This window comes from Aspergillus ochraceoroseus (genome assembly GCF_002846915.1).
Source record: "Aspergillus ochraceoroseus IBT 24754 chromosome Unknown P175scaffold_1, whole genome shotgun sequence".
NCBI lineage: Eukaryota > Fungi > Ascomycota > Eurotiomycetes > Eurotiales > Aspergillaceae > Aspergillus > Aspergillus ochraceoroseus.
In genome coordinates, this window is record NW_024468476.1 from 2,555,371 (window position 1) to 2,569,544 (window position 14,174).

General features: G+C 47.8%; 6 protein-coding genes across 6 annotated transcripts; 3 read left to right on the forward strand and 3 right to left on the reverse strand.

Moving 5' to 3' along the window:
- Window positions 1-1,074: 1,074 nt before the first annotated feature.
- P175DRAFT_0427257 (uncharacterized protein) lies at window positions 1,075-2,489 on the forward strand (the record flags this gene model as incomplete). Its single annotated transcript, XM_040893225.1, has 3 exons — window positions 1,075-1,191; window positions 1,240-1,965; window positions 2,031-2,489. The coding sequence occupies 3 exons, from the start codon at window positions 1,075-1,077 to the stop codon at window positions 2,487-2,489; spliced, it is 1,302 nt and encodes a 433-aa protein (XP_040755905.1).
- Window positions 2,490-2,741: 252 nt separating this feature from the next.
- P175DRAFT_0497648 (uncharacterized protein) lies at window positions 2,742-3,633 on the reverse strand. Its single transcript, XM_040896326.1, has 2 exons — window positions 3,254-3,633; window positions 2,742-3,166 (listed from the first exon to the last, which is right to left on the reverse strand). Exons 1-2 carry the CDS (start codon window positions 3,388-3,390, stop codon window positions 3,061-3,063), a joined length of 243 nt encoding a protein of 80 aa, XP_040755906.1. The 5' UTR covers window positions 3,391-3,633; the 3' UTR covers window positions 2,742-3,060.
- A 135-nt stretch (window positions 3,634-3,768) lies between these two features.
- P175DRAFT_0450152 (uncharacterized protein) lies at window positions 3,769-5,335 on the forward strand. The gene is made up of 3 exons (XM_040894458.1): window positions 3,769-4,321; window positions 4,390-5,059; window positions 5,139-5,335. The coding sequence occupies exons 1-3, from the start codon at window positions 4,092-4,094 to the stop codon at window positions 5,139-5,141; spliced, it is 903 nt and encodes a 300-aa protein (XP_040755907.1). The 5' UTR covers window positions 3,769-4,091; the 3' UTR covers window positions 5,142-5,335.
- Window positions 5,336-5,820: 485 nt separating this feature from the next.
- Window positions 5,821-7,515, forward strand: P175DRAFT_0520428 (chitin deacetylase CDA6; the record flags this gene model as incomplete). The annotated part of the gene is made up of 2 exons (XM_040899148.1): window positions 5,821-6,043; window positions 6,101-7,515. 2 exons carry the CDS (start codon window positions 5,821-5,823, stop codon window positions 7,282-7,284), a joined length of 1,407 nt encoding a protein of 468 aa, XP_040755908.1. The 3' UTR covers window positions 7,285-7,515.
- Window positions 7,516-7,981: 466 nt separating this feature from the next.
- On the reverse strand, window positions 7,982-9,869 carry P175DRAFT_0489631 (uncharacterized protein; the record flags this gene model as incomplete). The annotated part of the gene is made up of 2 exons (XM_040895749.1): window positions 7,982-9,495; window positions 9,608-9,869. 2 exons carry the CDS (start codon window positions 9,867-9,869, stop codon window positions 7,982-7,984), a joined length of 1,776 nt encoding a protein of 591 aa, XP_040755909.1.
- A 257-nt stretch (window positions 9,870-10,126) lies between these two features.
- On the reverse strand, window positions 10,127-13,601 carry P175DRAFT_0528002 (tethering complex subunit PEP5; the record flags this gene model as incomplete). Its single annotated transcript, XM_040899574.1, has 10 exons — window positions 10,127-10,510; window positions 10,563-10,961; window positions 11,015-11,521; window positions 11,572-11,907; window positions 11,960-12,193; window positions 12,246-12,875; window positions 12,929-13,225; window positions 13,292-13,360; window positions 13,417-13,449; window positions 13,500-13,601. The coding sequence occupies 10 exons, from the start codon at window positions 13,599-13,601 to the stop codon at window positions 10,127-10,129; spliced, it is 2,991 nt and encodes a 996-aa protein (XP_040755910.1).
- Between the last annotated feature and the right edge of the window lie 573 nt (window positions 13,602-14,174).

A 14,174-nucleotide genomic window follows, 5' to 3' on the forward strand; every position in this document is an offset into this window, starting at 1 on the left:
TTGGCTACAATTCATGCCAGGAACCAATAGTAGTTGGGTCAGCTATCGTATTATGCCTACCTAGGTAGGTAGTACCCTGCCTAGCTATTTCGAGTCTCTTTCTCTGGATGAGGCTTTTCGTGATCTTGAACCCCTTGAATGTGCGGCTGATGCTGTTGGTAACTCATGAAAAGTGTTTGGACAAGACCCATTGCCCAAGGTCAACTTTGCTCGCCTTGGTTATAACACCTTGGGATGGCCATAGGCTGTCTTGAAGCTTGGATCAATCAGCATCCAGGAAACCTCCCAACAGTGTAGGTGGAAGACGAAGCAGCTTCACGGGAGGGCCCGCGGATAATCCACGGAAAAGGCCGTTTTGGGAATCGTTTCGTGCAACCTGCATAAGCCTGCTATGTATCATCTAGCCTTCTAGGACGGATCGCGTTACGTGAAGAACGATCGGGGACACAAACCCAACACCACCAAAGTCCACAGCAATTTGATCGGGCGTAGCATACTCCGTATGTACTCCATATATGCCCTGTGAGCAACATGGCCCTGCTCGCGGGGGAAATAGTTATTCCAGGGCCTGTGCTTGCGCCGCTCAACTCCGAGGTTTCGAATCGCGCGTTGAATCAGCCCGGATTCGTTCATGATAGCGCGTGTTAGTCCGAAAATCCCGGTGACTGGGGAGGCAATACGAATGGTGAGTGGCCCAAGAGCAACGATGACTGTGGAGAAGAAGGAAGTCAGTGGAGTCGGACTAAAAACGGGACCAACAAAGAAAATTGCTGATTTTGACAGTACCAAAGGTAAAAACGACGAACCTCCCCCTGGATTTCGTGTTCTTCCCGTTGGACACACACACTCCACCAAACCTTTGGTGAGCCTCTCGAATTTTTCACTCTCCTTTCTTCTGGTTCTCTTCTCTGGTATGTCAAAGCTTTGATTTGTTCCCCTTTGGCTTCTTCTTCCCCCGACCCTTGTCTATCCTTCGTCGAAAGGACGGGGAAGCCACGTGTATGGAACTCGACTTACGAAGGACAGCAGACAGCCACAAGAATACGGAAGAGCTATCGGGCGACCATGGCTCGTATGAGAAGAAAGTCTAGCAACCTGGGCGCGGACATCCCGGGGGATACTGGTGCGCCAGCCATGTCCACAATGAACGAAGTCAGCCCCATTGACGGGGAGCCACCACAATGGGAGAATGTATGCATTGGTCTGTCCTCTGGTCTGTTCTCAATCTCACCTTCCCAGGTCCCGTCCCCCGAGAAAGCAGGTAGAACGCAGGCAAAGCGCCGGAAGAGCCGATCGGCCATCCGTCAGTTCAAAGATCTCTGTTTAAAGCATACCTGGGTGCTTCCTCTCCTGATGGTCGTTGTCCTCCTTTTGGCGTATGCCGTTAATCCAACCCCGTCCAATCCGCTACACCACGCCATCTTTCTCTCCTACGCTCAGCCCCCGAAAACTCCCGGTGGTCCAATCATGTATGGAAAAGGTCCCAAGGATATCGCATTCGTCTCGTTCTACACTATCGTGCTGTCTTTCACACGGGAATTTTTGATGCAGCGCTTGATTCATCCATGGGCAGTGTATTGTGGCATTCGCGGAAAGGGGAAAACGGCACGATTTATGGAGCAGGTCTATACAGCCATCTACTTCGTGATCCTGGGCCCATTCGGTCTCTACGTCATGAGCCGAACCGATATCTGGTATTTCAACACAACGGCCATGTTCGAGGGCTTCCCGCATCGAGAACACGATGGTCTGTTCAAGGCTTACTATCTGCTCCAGGCCAGTTACTGGGCCCAGCAGGCTATCGTCCTGTTACTGCAGCTGGAAAAACCACGGAAGGATTTCAAGGAACTTGTGGGCCATCACATCATCACATTGGCTCTTATCGCGCTCAGCTATCGGTTCCATTTTACCTACTTGGGTCTCGCGGTTTATATCACTCATGATGTGTCTGACTTCTTCCTCGCGGTATGGTTGCCCATGTTTCAGTTCTTGCCCTCCACCTTTTACTCACTCAGCGTGTCGTGTTTCAGACCTCCAAAACCCTCAATTACCTCGACTCTATCATCACTGCCCCGTACTTCGTGTTCTTTGTTGGCACCTGGATCTACCTTCGACATATTCTGAACCTCAAGTTCCTCTGGGCGGTCTTGACCGAATTTAGGACCGTCGGCCCCTTCGAGCTCAACTGGGAAACCCAGCAGTATAAGTGCTGGATCAGTCAGTACATAACATTTGCCCTGCTTGCCAGTCTCCAGGCTGTGAACTTGTTCTGGCTCTTCCTGATTCTTCGTATCCTGAAGAATTATATTTTCTCCAACGTGAAGAAGGACGAGAGAAGTGATGACGAGGATGACGAGGATGAGATCGAGCAACAACAAACGCACAGCACTGCTGCTATTGCTACAGGTACTGACCAGTCATCCCTGACCGCTCGCAACATCAATGCCACTCCTCAGGTTATGGTCAACGGACGTCCACTCAAACAGTAAAGCCTTGCGGGACTCCGCTTGGGCAATTTCACCACAGCTATTCCGCGAGACTAGCTTTTTTTTTTTTTTTTTCTTCACCCCCTTCAACCAATGTTCTTCACAGACGGTGAAGATTCTTGATATTACAGCCTTCCTGGCTGGACATTTTCTTGTTTAAAATTCATTGCATGTGCCTATGGTTATGATTTTCATTTCTTGCAGAGATCTTGTTTTTTTTTTTTTTTTTTTTTTTTTCCTTTTCCTTTTTCTTTTGTACCACGCTGGCTCATCTTGCGTCAAAAAGAGTGTGATTCAATGGATATAGTGATGATTCATGAAGGAGCGGTTATAATCGGGTAGCTACTCATTAACGTTCCTAATAATACTAATGCTAATGCAAATGCAAAACATGCCCCGACTCCTGTCGGGGCGATATGGCTGTTCTTCGATACATTCTGGTCCTGCACAAGGCTTACCGTATTCCATAAATCCATTGAGTCGCCGTCACATATCATAACCATAGCATTAAGCGACTAGACCCATCCCCATCGTTCCGAGCTCCTGGGCCCAATTATCAAGGTCCGCCACCACTTCATGTTTTTTCATCCCCGTGGCTCTCATGGTGACCGGTCTTTGCGGGGCGAGGCTCATACAAATACCACACCCCGGGCCCAGCAACCGCAACGGATATAAGCATCCTACAGCGCGATCGATCATGCTTAGCCAGCTGCTTTGATTGATTGATTGATTGATTGATGTGATGTATATCGATGGTTGCAACTTACCACGGCATATCGCTCGTCTTCCTCGTCTTGTAGGCCGCGGCGTAGGTGCGTCGTCCAATTTGCTGGGTGGGGTTTCTTCCGATGGCGTTGATGCCCCTGACGGATGCACGGACAATCGCGGCGCGCGCAAGGACCATAGTGTGACGATTTACAGGGTGGGTTATATAGTAGTTCCGGGTCAGAGTACGAGTGTACTGAAAAGCGGGTTGATGGGATGCGGGCAAAAAAGGTCGCAGGATAGTGATTGATTTCGAAGGCAAAATATAGGATGGATTCAAGTGGTAGGTCTGATGGAGGAGAATGACAGGAAGAAGAAAACATTTGCTGCTTGCTTCGTTTCATGATGTAATTGGGAAAATGCGGGGGAATCTGGCTTGGTTGGGAACTTTGGTGGACCGCGCGGGCGGCTGGACGGCCCAAAAAGCACTCAACTTCTTCAAATGGCGCTTTCGAATCATGCATGCTATTCTTGATGGCTGATGTATGAATCTTTCTTCTTTCCCCCCCCCCCCTCACTTTAACAAGGGACTCTGTTAAATTCACAACGATTGTATTCCTAAAGTCTTGCGCAGAAGGTCTGTATTGTGTCCCGTAGGAGCTTTAAGGTACCTGCTCAAAGCCTCAGGCAACAAATGCGGATTATCCTCATTATCGACATCTGGTGATCCTTTCATATTTATGTCCCTCCCCTGTTACCCATCATCTTGTCACCTCCCGGACTACTCACCCTGTTTATCACTTCAGCTCTCTTGGCACTATTCCCTACCCCCCGACCCCCCTACCAGCTTCTCTCTCCCTCAGTTCCGTCCCGTTCGCCTGAGCGGGGTACCTCTCCACGATGGCAGACCGACAACAGGTGCAGCAGAACCTCAATGGCCTACTCTCCAAGCTAGACGACCCCGATCCGGATATGAGGTACATGTCATTAAATGATCTGTACGGAATTCTCACCAGTCCCGGCTCCAGCTACCTGCCACACGACCAATTCTCCTCTGCTAAACTTGCCGAGGGCTTGTTGAAGGCCTTGGATGATCAACATGGTGACGTCCAAAACCAAGCTCTAAAATGGTAAGAAGCAGTGTCTGGTAGCTTAAATATGCACCCTTTGCATAGCTAACCGAGCTATCGCGGAACAGTCTCGGCCCTCTTGTTGTCCGGTTGCCCTCTGAAACCCTCACATCGCTACTCGAGAAACTATCGAATCTGACTTCTTCCCAAACAATCGACACATCAGTCCCAAACACCGCGCTGAGGGTTATTGTCACCGCACTTCCACGTCCTCAGCCAGCTCAGCCACCAAGTCAAGAGGCCACCGCAGCATACTCTGCGGTTTCCAGGGTCCTCATCCCCCGTTTGATAGGCCCTAGCCCGTCCTCTCAAAGGAGGAGCTCTGCCACCAAAGGAATGTTGGAGAAAGACCCGTCAAAAGGCTTTAGCAGCGACGCTATTGATGTCGTGATTCAAGTGGCTTCATGTTTCGGAACGCTCCTGAAAGAAGACGAACTGACGGCGTTGGAGAAGGCGGTCATGTCCATTATTGACAACGATACAGCTGGTACTGTAGTCACGAAACGGGCATTGGCCGCGATTTCAGCTCTGGTGCTTCACTTTTCCGACAGTCAGCTTGGATCTTTTGTCGCGGAGCTCGTTGGAAGGTTCAACTCTCCTCAGCTGAGCACCGTTCACCAACGACATTTGATTGCGGTTGTTGGGAGTGTAGCGAGAACAGTGCCTGCGAAATTTGGTCCGCATCTTCCAACTCTAGTACCTTTCATCTTTTCAGCGGTGGGTGAAGATGATTTGGAGGTAAGACACTCCTGGGATTTTTTTTTTTTTTTTTTTTTTTTTTTTTGTTCTTTGGAGATCAATATTCTGACTTGAACAGTAGTTGATCCAGACCGACAGCTCATACTCGATACCAGCTGTAGCTTAGGAGAGAGCGAACCCTAGTAGGTTTCCCTGATTAGATTGTTCAACCAGGGATTCCCAATGTAATTTGATTTTCTCTTACCAGAAATTAGAATCGGTTTTACAGTAGACGGGGGCACATATGACAATAAAAGAATAGATCATGATCCTTCGAACGTCTTCTGGTCAAATTCTACCGCCATAACTTAATAGCAAATAAGCGCGCAGTCGCATAATGCTTTTCTGGTACACGGAAATTTGAGCTCCTACAGTCAGGATTGATTTTTCAACCCAACACTTTCTGAAGGCCCTGAGATACTCTGAAAGACATCAATTCACAAGCAGTCCTCGATCCTTTGTCGCTCCTGCCGAAATTGCAAGCTCTCGGGTTGCCGTTCCACATCGACGATGCCGCCTGTTTCCTGTTGCGGTTGCTGGTTACGGCAGGTTTATTGTTTATTCACGATTGTTACTTCCTTGAGACAGGAGGGAGAGTTCGATAATATGGCTGGATTCTTCTCTTTTTTGGCTGTCGTTTCTTGTCTCTCATCTCCTCATCCTACTTCTGGCATACACACGAGGCAGTCTCTTTACAAACTCATTTCATATTTTGTACTATATCTCTAAACCAACCCTTATCTTACTCCAATATTCTCAAAATGCACGTCCGCTATTTTTTGGGTGCTTCAAGCTTAGGACTCCTAGCAGGCATTTTGGGGCGTGATATTGTCGCCCTCCCTCCTGACTATGAGACCGTTCGTGTCGTTTCCAAACTTCAGCAACCAGGAACCATTCATAACCTGAAGGACCGTGATTACGCGGGCCCTAGATGTGGTCCTGAGTTAGGGCGCTGTTCTGACAGCAATTGTTGCTCGACGGCAGGTATGTTTCATGATTGACTTGGGGTAAGAGCAATGTGAATTGAGCATACGCACGCAGGCTACTGCGGGAACACAACTGCCCACTGCCGTTCTCCAGACTGCCAAATCGATTACGGCCATTGCGACGCTCATGCTACTCCTGGGGGTCCACCGACAGAGGGAATCCCTCGACCACAGATCGGCAGTGTCCCATATGGTCCACAAGCGATCCGTTCCTGCACTACCCCAGGAACTATAGCTTTGACGTACGATGATGGACCCAACCAATACACTGGCGATCTCCTTGACCTCTTGGATAAATATCATGCGAAAGTGACTTTCTTCGTCACCGGAAACAACAACGGCAAGGGCCAAATTGATAGTCCCGGAGTACCATGGGCGTCCTTGATTCAACGTATGCTGCTAAGCGGACACCAGGTAGCTAGTCATACCTGGTCACACCAAGATCTCAACAAAGTTTCTCAGGTTCAACGTCGTACCCAACTTTTATGGAATGAAGTAGCTTTTCGAAACATTCTCGGCAGTTTCCCCACGTATATGCGCCCGCCTTACTCGAGCTGTACCCAAGAGTCGGGCTGTTTGAACGATATGGGAGATCTCGGATATCATGTCATCCTATACGATATCGATACTGAGGATTATAGCCACGATAGTCCCGACTCCATTCAACGCTCGAAAGACATTTTCGATGAGAACTTGGCTTCTGGGAAGAAAACTCACCGGTCATGGCTCGTCATTGCTCACGATGTTCATGAGCAAACCGTTCATAATCTCACTGAGCATATGCTCAAAAGATTGAAGGCCGAAGGCTACCGAGCTGTGACTGTCGGAGAGTGTCTGGGAGATCCTGAAACGAACTGGTATCGCAAGGATGACAACTTTGATGGTAAAACCGTCGGGAAGTTTAGGGCCCAACCCCATCTCGCAAATCCTTCACAAGATGGAAAGTGCGGGGGGAATGTGACATGTATTGGGTCTTCGTTTGGTTTATGCTGTGGTAGTCAAGGCCACTGTGGTAATTCCAGTGAGTTTTGTGGCACTGGTTGCCAGCTCGACGCCGGTTATTGCGAAAACGATTTCATTGAGAATCAAGGTGGCTCTGAAGTGGTGAGCTACCCCGATCCTTTTAGCCATAGTATCGCCTCTGGGAAGAAGGGTTCCAAGTCGGATGCAAGCTCGGTCTTGTGTCGTAGCTCTGTGCTACTTGCTTTGGTATTCGTCTCGGCTCTTATGTTCTTATGATTCAAAATTGACCCGTATACCATTTCTCAGGTCTCTTAGGCCTTGACGCACGCAAAATAGACCGCAACAGTCATATGGCCAACAGCGGTTAATCACCACTATTCATGTTTCTTTAGCTCAGAAAGAGCAAAAATCGGCTATGTTTTACACTCTCTTTCCTGTTTTTAGTTATTCAGAAGGGTGGAGTTCAGCGAGTAGATTAGACATTCTGGAAGCTAGATTAATTGATAGTCCAATTACCCTCCACTACAGTCAATGGTACTAAACGGTTTCTAGGATATATTGTACTAGGTCTACCCTCTCTCTTGAGAGCCAGAGCCCGGGTAGCTGTTGACGAGATATAGGAAATAGTGATATATAGGGCATACAGAAGAACGCAAGCACAATCACATAACCACCAACGCCTCCCTAATGTTGAAAAGTTCATACATCGTTTCAGCCAGCATTATGTCGTAATATGTGACTGACAAGGGTGGTCAGAATAATAAAAAAATACAGGAGACAAGGTATCTATCTATATCTCAGATAGCCGTAGAAGCATAACGCAAGCAAGAGAAGTCGAACCCCCGGGAAAAAAAAAAAAAAAAAAAGAGATATCAATACAGACAAGTCATTAAGCATAAACATTAAGCAGCTTCCTGGCAAGCTGAATAAGGCCTCCGAATTAAACATGGATAAAAAAAAAAAAACAAGAGAGTCATCGTTTGATAATTTTCAGCAGCGGCGCGATTCTCGCCCTTTTACTCAGTCCGACACGGTACGGTACCTTGGTGGTTGAAGAGATAGGACTGTGCTGCTGTCTTGGGCCCTTGCCTAAAGGGGTCTGAGGGCCTGCGGATTTCTTAGGGGTTTCGGGGGGTTGGGATGGTTCGGTGGATTCTCTGGGGTTGGTGCTGGTGATGAATGGGGGTTCGAGGGTTTCGGGGTCGGTGGGTTTGGAGGTGGATTCGAAGACAATGGATAAACCTGTGGAGGTGGTAGTGTTGGTGTTGGTGTTCTCTAGGGGGTGTTCCGCGTCTGCTTCTTGTAGAATAATAGGTTGTTCTTGGTGCTGATTGGTTGTGTTTGTTTCTTCGTCTAGTTGTTCTGATGTCTGCTTTCTTTTCCGGCCGCGCTTCTTGGGAGCGGGGGCTGGTTCTGGGGCAGGCCCCTGTTCGTTCCTTTGATTGCTGTTGGTTGTCTCGGGTAGATTGAGAGCTGGTTGTTGATCCATGTGAGCTGAGAGCATCACGGGTCTTTCATCTACCCAGATTACATCGTCTTCGACATCCGATTCGTATGTTTTCGTGAGCACTGCGGAGGTGGTTTTGCCGCGTTTCAGTTTCTTCTTTTTGGTTTCTCTGGTGGGTGTCGTCGCGAGGATTTCTATTGAGGGACCTTCCGTCGCTGCGAGTACGGCAATTGGGGGATGACTCTTAGTGTTCGATTCATCGACGATGATTTGAGGTGAGGGTATGGAAGTCCCAATTGAGCCATCAATTGTAGAATTTGCCTCTCCTAAAGTTGCCCCATCTTCCTTTCTACTGGGCAAAGGAACCGACTGAGGAGTTTTGGGGGGTCTCCCTGGTTTGCGCTTCTCAGGTTTGTTAGGAGGGGGATCTTGGACTTTCGGATAGGAGAGCTCGTCGTCCTCATCATGGTCTAGAATAACCTGCTGCTGTTGCTTCTTCTTACGCCCTCGTTTCTCAACCTTCTGCGGAATCTCGATAGCCACTGGTAAGGCTAGTTCGTCGATACTAGCCGGTGACGGCTGCACGGCATTAACGCTAAAGTTGTCACTTTTGGCTCTTGAAGCTTTCGGGGATATAACGGATGAAAACGGCTCTGTATCGTGGGGCGAAGAGATTGCCACATGCATGGAAGCACATCGTCGTGGAGAGGTATTCTGTAGAGCTGCAGTACGAACAGTGACCTCTGAGCCAGGGAGAAAATCAGCTCTATCTAGTGGATAAGAGGAGGTGCGTAATGACGATTCGAAGATATTATATGAAGGCGCTGATTGTGACCAGTCATCGCTTGGGGCTGGCTGTGGGAATGTGTTCGTCTCTTGAACAAATCCACCTTGATCCGGTCCAACCCCTAGGTTCGGATCCTGCCCGTACACAACTGTCGTATCTTGCTGTAAATGCGGGGCTTCCGGATAGGCGAACTGCGCTTGGTCATCGTCGAAAAGCCGTTGCTGCGCAAGACCGATTTCGGTCATCATTGTTCCTATCCATGAATTAAAGGCGTTAGCTGTCAATGCTGAGATGCGGCAAATGATCGAGGCTTATATCTTAGGGCAAAGAGTGTTAAAACACATGCGCCGAGTTGCGCTTCATACCAATTGAGCCACCCTTACCCACATCCGGTATCCATCTTTCTTCCCTTTGCTGCTGGGAAGCAGTCATGGTCGCATGTGCCGCATCTTGCGACTGAATGAATTCATCAAAATTTACACCGATATGTGATCCATGACCAACATCCTGGGGTTCGAAGTGTATATCATCACCATTCATAACTGGCATGCAGTCTGGCGGGCCGGGGACAAGCTCCAGAGGATCATCGTCGTCGTCAGAATCTTGAATAACACGATTATAGGACATTGGGTATGACGGGAGTATGTTTTAATTTGCCTGGGTTTAAAAAGAAAGAATACCTCCCAAGTCAAGGAAAGTCGGCATCAAGAACCATTCATTGGCTTCTTTGCCTGCAACGCGTATCCTCAATTAAAGTGGGTCCCAGGTGACGCGCGGACACGTGATGGTAAAATATATCGGTGCCTGGGTTATCAGGCAAAACTGAAGGGATGGACTATATACAAAGAATAAGTTGCATCTAAGGTACTTGGGTATTAAGCATATCACTCCATCGTGCTCTGCGGCCGCATTACTCCTCTTCCAAAAAATTCACTGATCACACCAAACCGACCCTTGGACCGCTGCAGCTCCTCCTTGAACAGATCGTGCTGATCGGCGGATTCCACCTGTCGCCTTCGGATGGCTTTAATGGTAGAATGCTCTGGGGCGCAAAGAGGGCATTCCGCATCCTCGCCTACTTTATTTAGACAGCGTTGGTGGAAAGAGTGCTTGCAAAGAAAGTGGACTGTAGGGAGGTCAAGTGCTCCGCCACAGGAAGGAGACATGCAGCGACGTGCCTGAAAGACAACCGGCTTTGTCCCTAGTTGTTCGAGTTCTTGCATCTTACTTTCGGTTTCAGCGGTATAGCTTGATATGAGACGGCGATTCTGCAGAGATGATTAGTTATAGTTCAGTCCTATATCTTGGGGGGTCGCTAACAGATGATATTTCCTTGCGTTCTCGCTCGATATTATCACTCAAGTACTTCTTGACTCGCCCCATAGTAACGACTGCATTGTTGCTGAGTGTCTGGATTACTTGGAGTGGGGACATAAGACCATCCTCGTCGATACGTTTCAGAACAGTATCTAATTCATCTCCAGCCTCCTCAAGAATTTGAGGGCTCGAGGCAAAATATGTCAAAGCGTCAACATAGAGCTGAGGCTCCTCTGGGCCGTATTTTTTCAATGCTTTGATAGCCCCCTGGGTGTCTTTCGCAGCAGTGAAAGATCGGAAAATATCGGAACGAAGCCCTGCTTGCTCTCGTACAAGGGTCGATCCTTCCCTGAAGCCTGACAGGTCAGAGAGAAGCAGAACACTGGAGGTCGAAATAGGAATCTGAGGGCACGTCAGTTCAGTTGCTCTCCTCCCCCGAACAGCGCGGCTCTTACATCTTTGCCCTCAATCAATTTCTTGGCCCTGTTTTGCCAATGTTCCACCTCAGCGGTATCTTTCTTCCGTCCTGCTGTATCCAAATACATCTCGAATAGGGTGGTATAGAGATCCACCTTGTCCTCTTCCTTGAGATTCTCTTTGCTAATGAGTGCCTCTAAAAATGTTATGAACTCCTGCGAGTGGCCAACGAAAGAAGAGAATGCTGTCCGTGGCTTAGGAACCCGATACTCTTTGACTTGTTGAGATTCCTTGTCTTCCAAGACTGGCGGGGCCTCAACCTTCTCTGCCTTGGCACCAGCACCAGCATTCATTAGAGGCAAGGGAAGGAAGGCTGCTAAATTTTGTAAAGTATTATTTTGCTGAGCTTGAGGCTCTGGGAGAGGCTCGACCTGCTGTGTCCTTGGTGCATACGTGCCTTTATAATAGTCAATAAAAAGCTCTGTTGTTTCCGAAGGACAATTGGAAAGTAAAACGCGTGCGTATTTCATGAGGTTATGGTAGGCCTTGAGTTCATTAGAATATTATCATACTATCCTGACTTCAAATCACTCACCAATTCGGGCTCTAATCGCCAGATATATTCCAAGGCTTCCGCATATCTCTTGGAGTCTTCGATCAAGATATCCACAACCATGTCGTTTTCTCCGTGTTTTGTGGCCAGGTATGCAGCTTGTTCATAGTAGCCACCTTGTCGGCACATAGCAATGGCTGTCTCCAGATCAAACTTTAATTCACCGGGAGCCTTGATGAACGCATCTAGCTTCTTAGTATCTTTTAGTTTCGCGTAGCAGTTCAAGAGCAACGTGGTATGGTCAACTGAGGCTCGGTCGTGGTCATGTAACTCTTCGAGATATTCTATCAAGTTGTGGATTCGCTGTGTATCGAGATACTGTTGCTTCATTAGCAACAATGGCAACTGTCAAGAAATAATCTACACATACTTTTCGTATCACCTGTGACGGCTCGGTATTGTCAATCGCCCGAAGGTATTGCTGCATGGCTGTGTCGTAGTCCCCTTTCTGGTACAAAAAATCACCATACTTCCGGTAAATGGCATTCTGTTGGAGCGCATCAACCTCCATCTTCTGTGCCAGATTAATGGCTAGAATATAGAGATTGCGTTGGTAGAGAATCTCAAGCTTCTGTTGGAGGGTCTTCTCCCGATACCGATAAATCTAACCGGTTTTAGCTATGATTAAAACACCACTGTCATTTTTAAATGCAAACCTTTCCATCTGTTGTGAGAATAAACAAATGACCCCACTCCTTGAAGACATACTTCACGGGGGACACAAGCGCTTCCGAGTGGGCAATGAACTTGAGGTCGGTATCTAATAGTGTAAAGGTAGCCGTACTAGACAATTCGTCTTTACCGACGCCAAAGGTTCGCAGCGTATCTGATTTCGAGGAGCCGGCTCTAGGGGGGCAAACAAGTGTCACGTAATCCCTAAATATGCTGATAGAGCTTTTTGGGCTCTCGAATGCGTAACTCGGGCCACGTCCATGAGGCCCGTACGTATATATCGCATCTTCTCTAGCAACAAGGACATCACCGGTGCCCCTATCCAATGTCATGCAACCAACTCCACATCCTGTGTCTTCTAACACACGAGCCGGTTGCCCTTGTCCGCGTCCTGTAATTATCAAGGCCAGAATCCGGTTTGTAGTGGAGATATATAGTGTTGTTACGGGCCCACTTTGCACCTCAAGCCCAGTTACGGGCTCTTCCGATTCGAATACAATACGTTGTCGAGCTCCACGATCGTGAATTAAGTCACCGCGAATGATTGTTACCGCCCCATTACCAAAGCCGACCGCCACTTGAGAGAGATCACCGAGGGTTGCGAACGCGGATACCTATGCAAATTAGTCTCAGGAAGATTGATTCGGGCTCACGGAGAGGTACGTACGGGAAATAACCGCCTTGCATTTTGCACCGATGTCGTTGACAAGCAGCGCGGAGCATCAGTCTTCTTTTCGGGTTTATCGAGAGCCCAGACCTTCAATACCGGTTCATTCAACAGGTCTTCCGCTATAGTTACGAGAAGTGATGTTTTCTCCAACTGCTTTATATGCGTGATTGATCCGCTTTCCGAGGCCTTGAACGATTGTACGGCTTTAAAAGAGGAGGATAGGGTGTGGACGAATCCATCGGTAGATCCAAGGAAGACATTCGCTGAGCCGGTAGATAGACAAGTTATATCGGACTATATGACGACGTTAGATGGCAGGAGCGCATACGCAAGGTGAACTAAACGGTGCTTGAGACGAACATTAAGGAGGGACGAGCTTTCTTCGGGAAGCTTCACTAGAGAGGCATCGAAGAAGTTGAACGCTTTCCACTGAAGAAGGGTATCAGTATAATATAGCAGCCTCAATTAATAGGATCTCTCCATACCGATGTCAGAGCCATGTTAATGTGGCTCACGCCCTAGACCGAGAGCCAGGAAGGTTGCGGGTGAGGTTTCAGCAGGCGGCCACCGATGCGGAGAGTGTTATCGCAAAGCTCCCGCGCCGCCAAGACCGACGAGCTTGGACCATCAGTAGGACCGAAACCGCAACGTCATTCCGGAGGCCGTCCATCTGTACGGAGTAACTGTGGGTGACGACGAAAAGGACACGATCTGTGCGTGGCTGTTGGCTCAAAAATCATGGCTTTTCCATGCTAGATGTCAATACCTTATAACTCTAAATTGGCTATACTAAATTTAGATTAGTGCACTCATGCTCTATATATCCTAACCCACTAATACCCTGGGCGCGTATATGTTGAGTGTATCTAAGAATAAGTATAAAAGGCCCGTCCTTCCTCCTTACTATATCTTATTCAATATACATTATTCAAAGAATTGTTTAAAATTACTACAAAGATTTTTAGTTATTATACAGACTCTGTTTTCCCCTAATAACTAATAATAAAACGAAATAGACAGGTCCGGTTGATTAGAACAGGTTTGTTTAACAACCTGATCCTAAAGTAAAAGCTCAGTACAATACCTCTATAGAGATATAAATACTTCGGATCAAGAAAAGTTTTATTAAGTATGTTAATTTTAATAGCTATTCGCATTGGCTAATATAAAGTTTAGATTTACTGGGCTTCTTTAACTACTAGATTATAAATACTGGCTAAAGAATAGGGGACTGTTAACGCCA

What these genes read in the sequence shown, in the direction of transcription:
- P175DRAFT_0497648 (XM_040896326.1), bottom strand. Translation starts at nt 3,390, where the DNA reads ATGGTCCTTGCGCGCGCCGCGATTGTCCGTGCATCCGTCAGGGGCATC. An exon ending in AAGACGAGCGATATGCCGTG is followed by an intron (nt 3,167 to 3,253) that starts GTAAGTTGCAAC and finishes ATCGCGCTGTAG; the next exon opens with GATGCTTATATCCGTTGCGG.
- P175DRAFT_0450152 (XM_040894458.1), top strand. Translation starts at nt 4,092, where the DNA reads ATGGCAGACCGACAACAGGTGCAGCAGAACCTCAATGGCCTACTCTCC. An exon ending in CAAAACCAAGCTCTAAAATG is followed by an intron (nt 4,322 to 4,389) that starts GTAAGAAGCAGT and finishes ATCGCGGAACAG; the next exon opens with TCTCGGCCCTCTTGTTGTCC.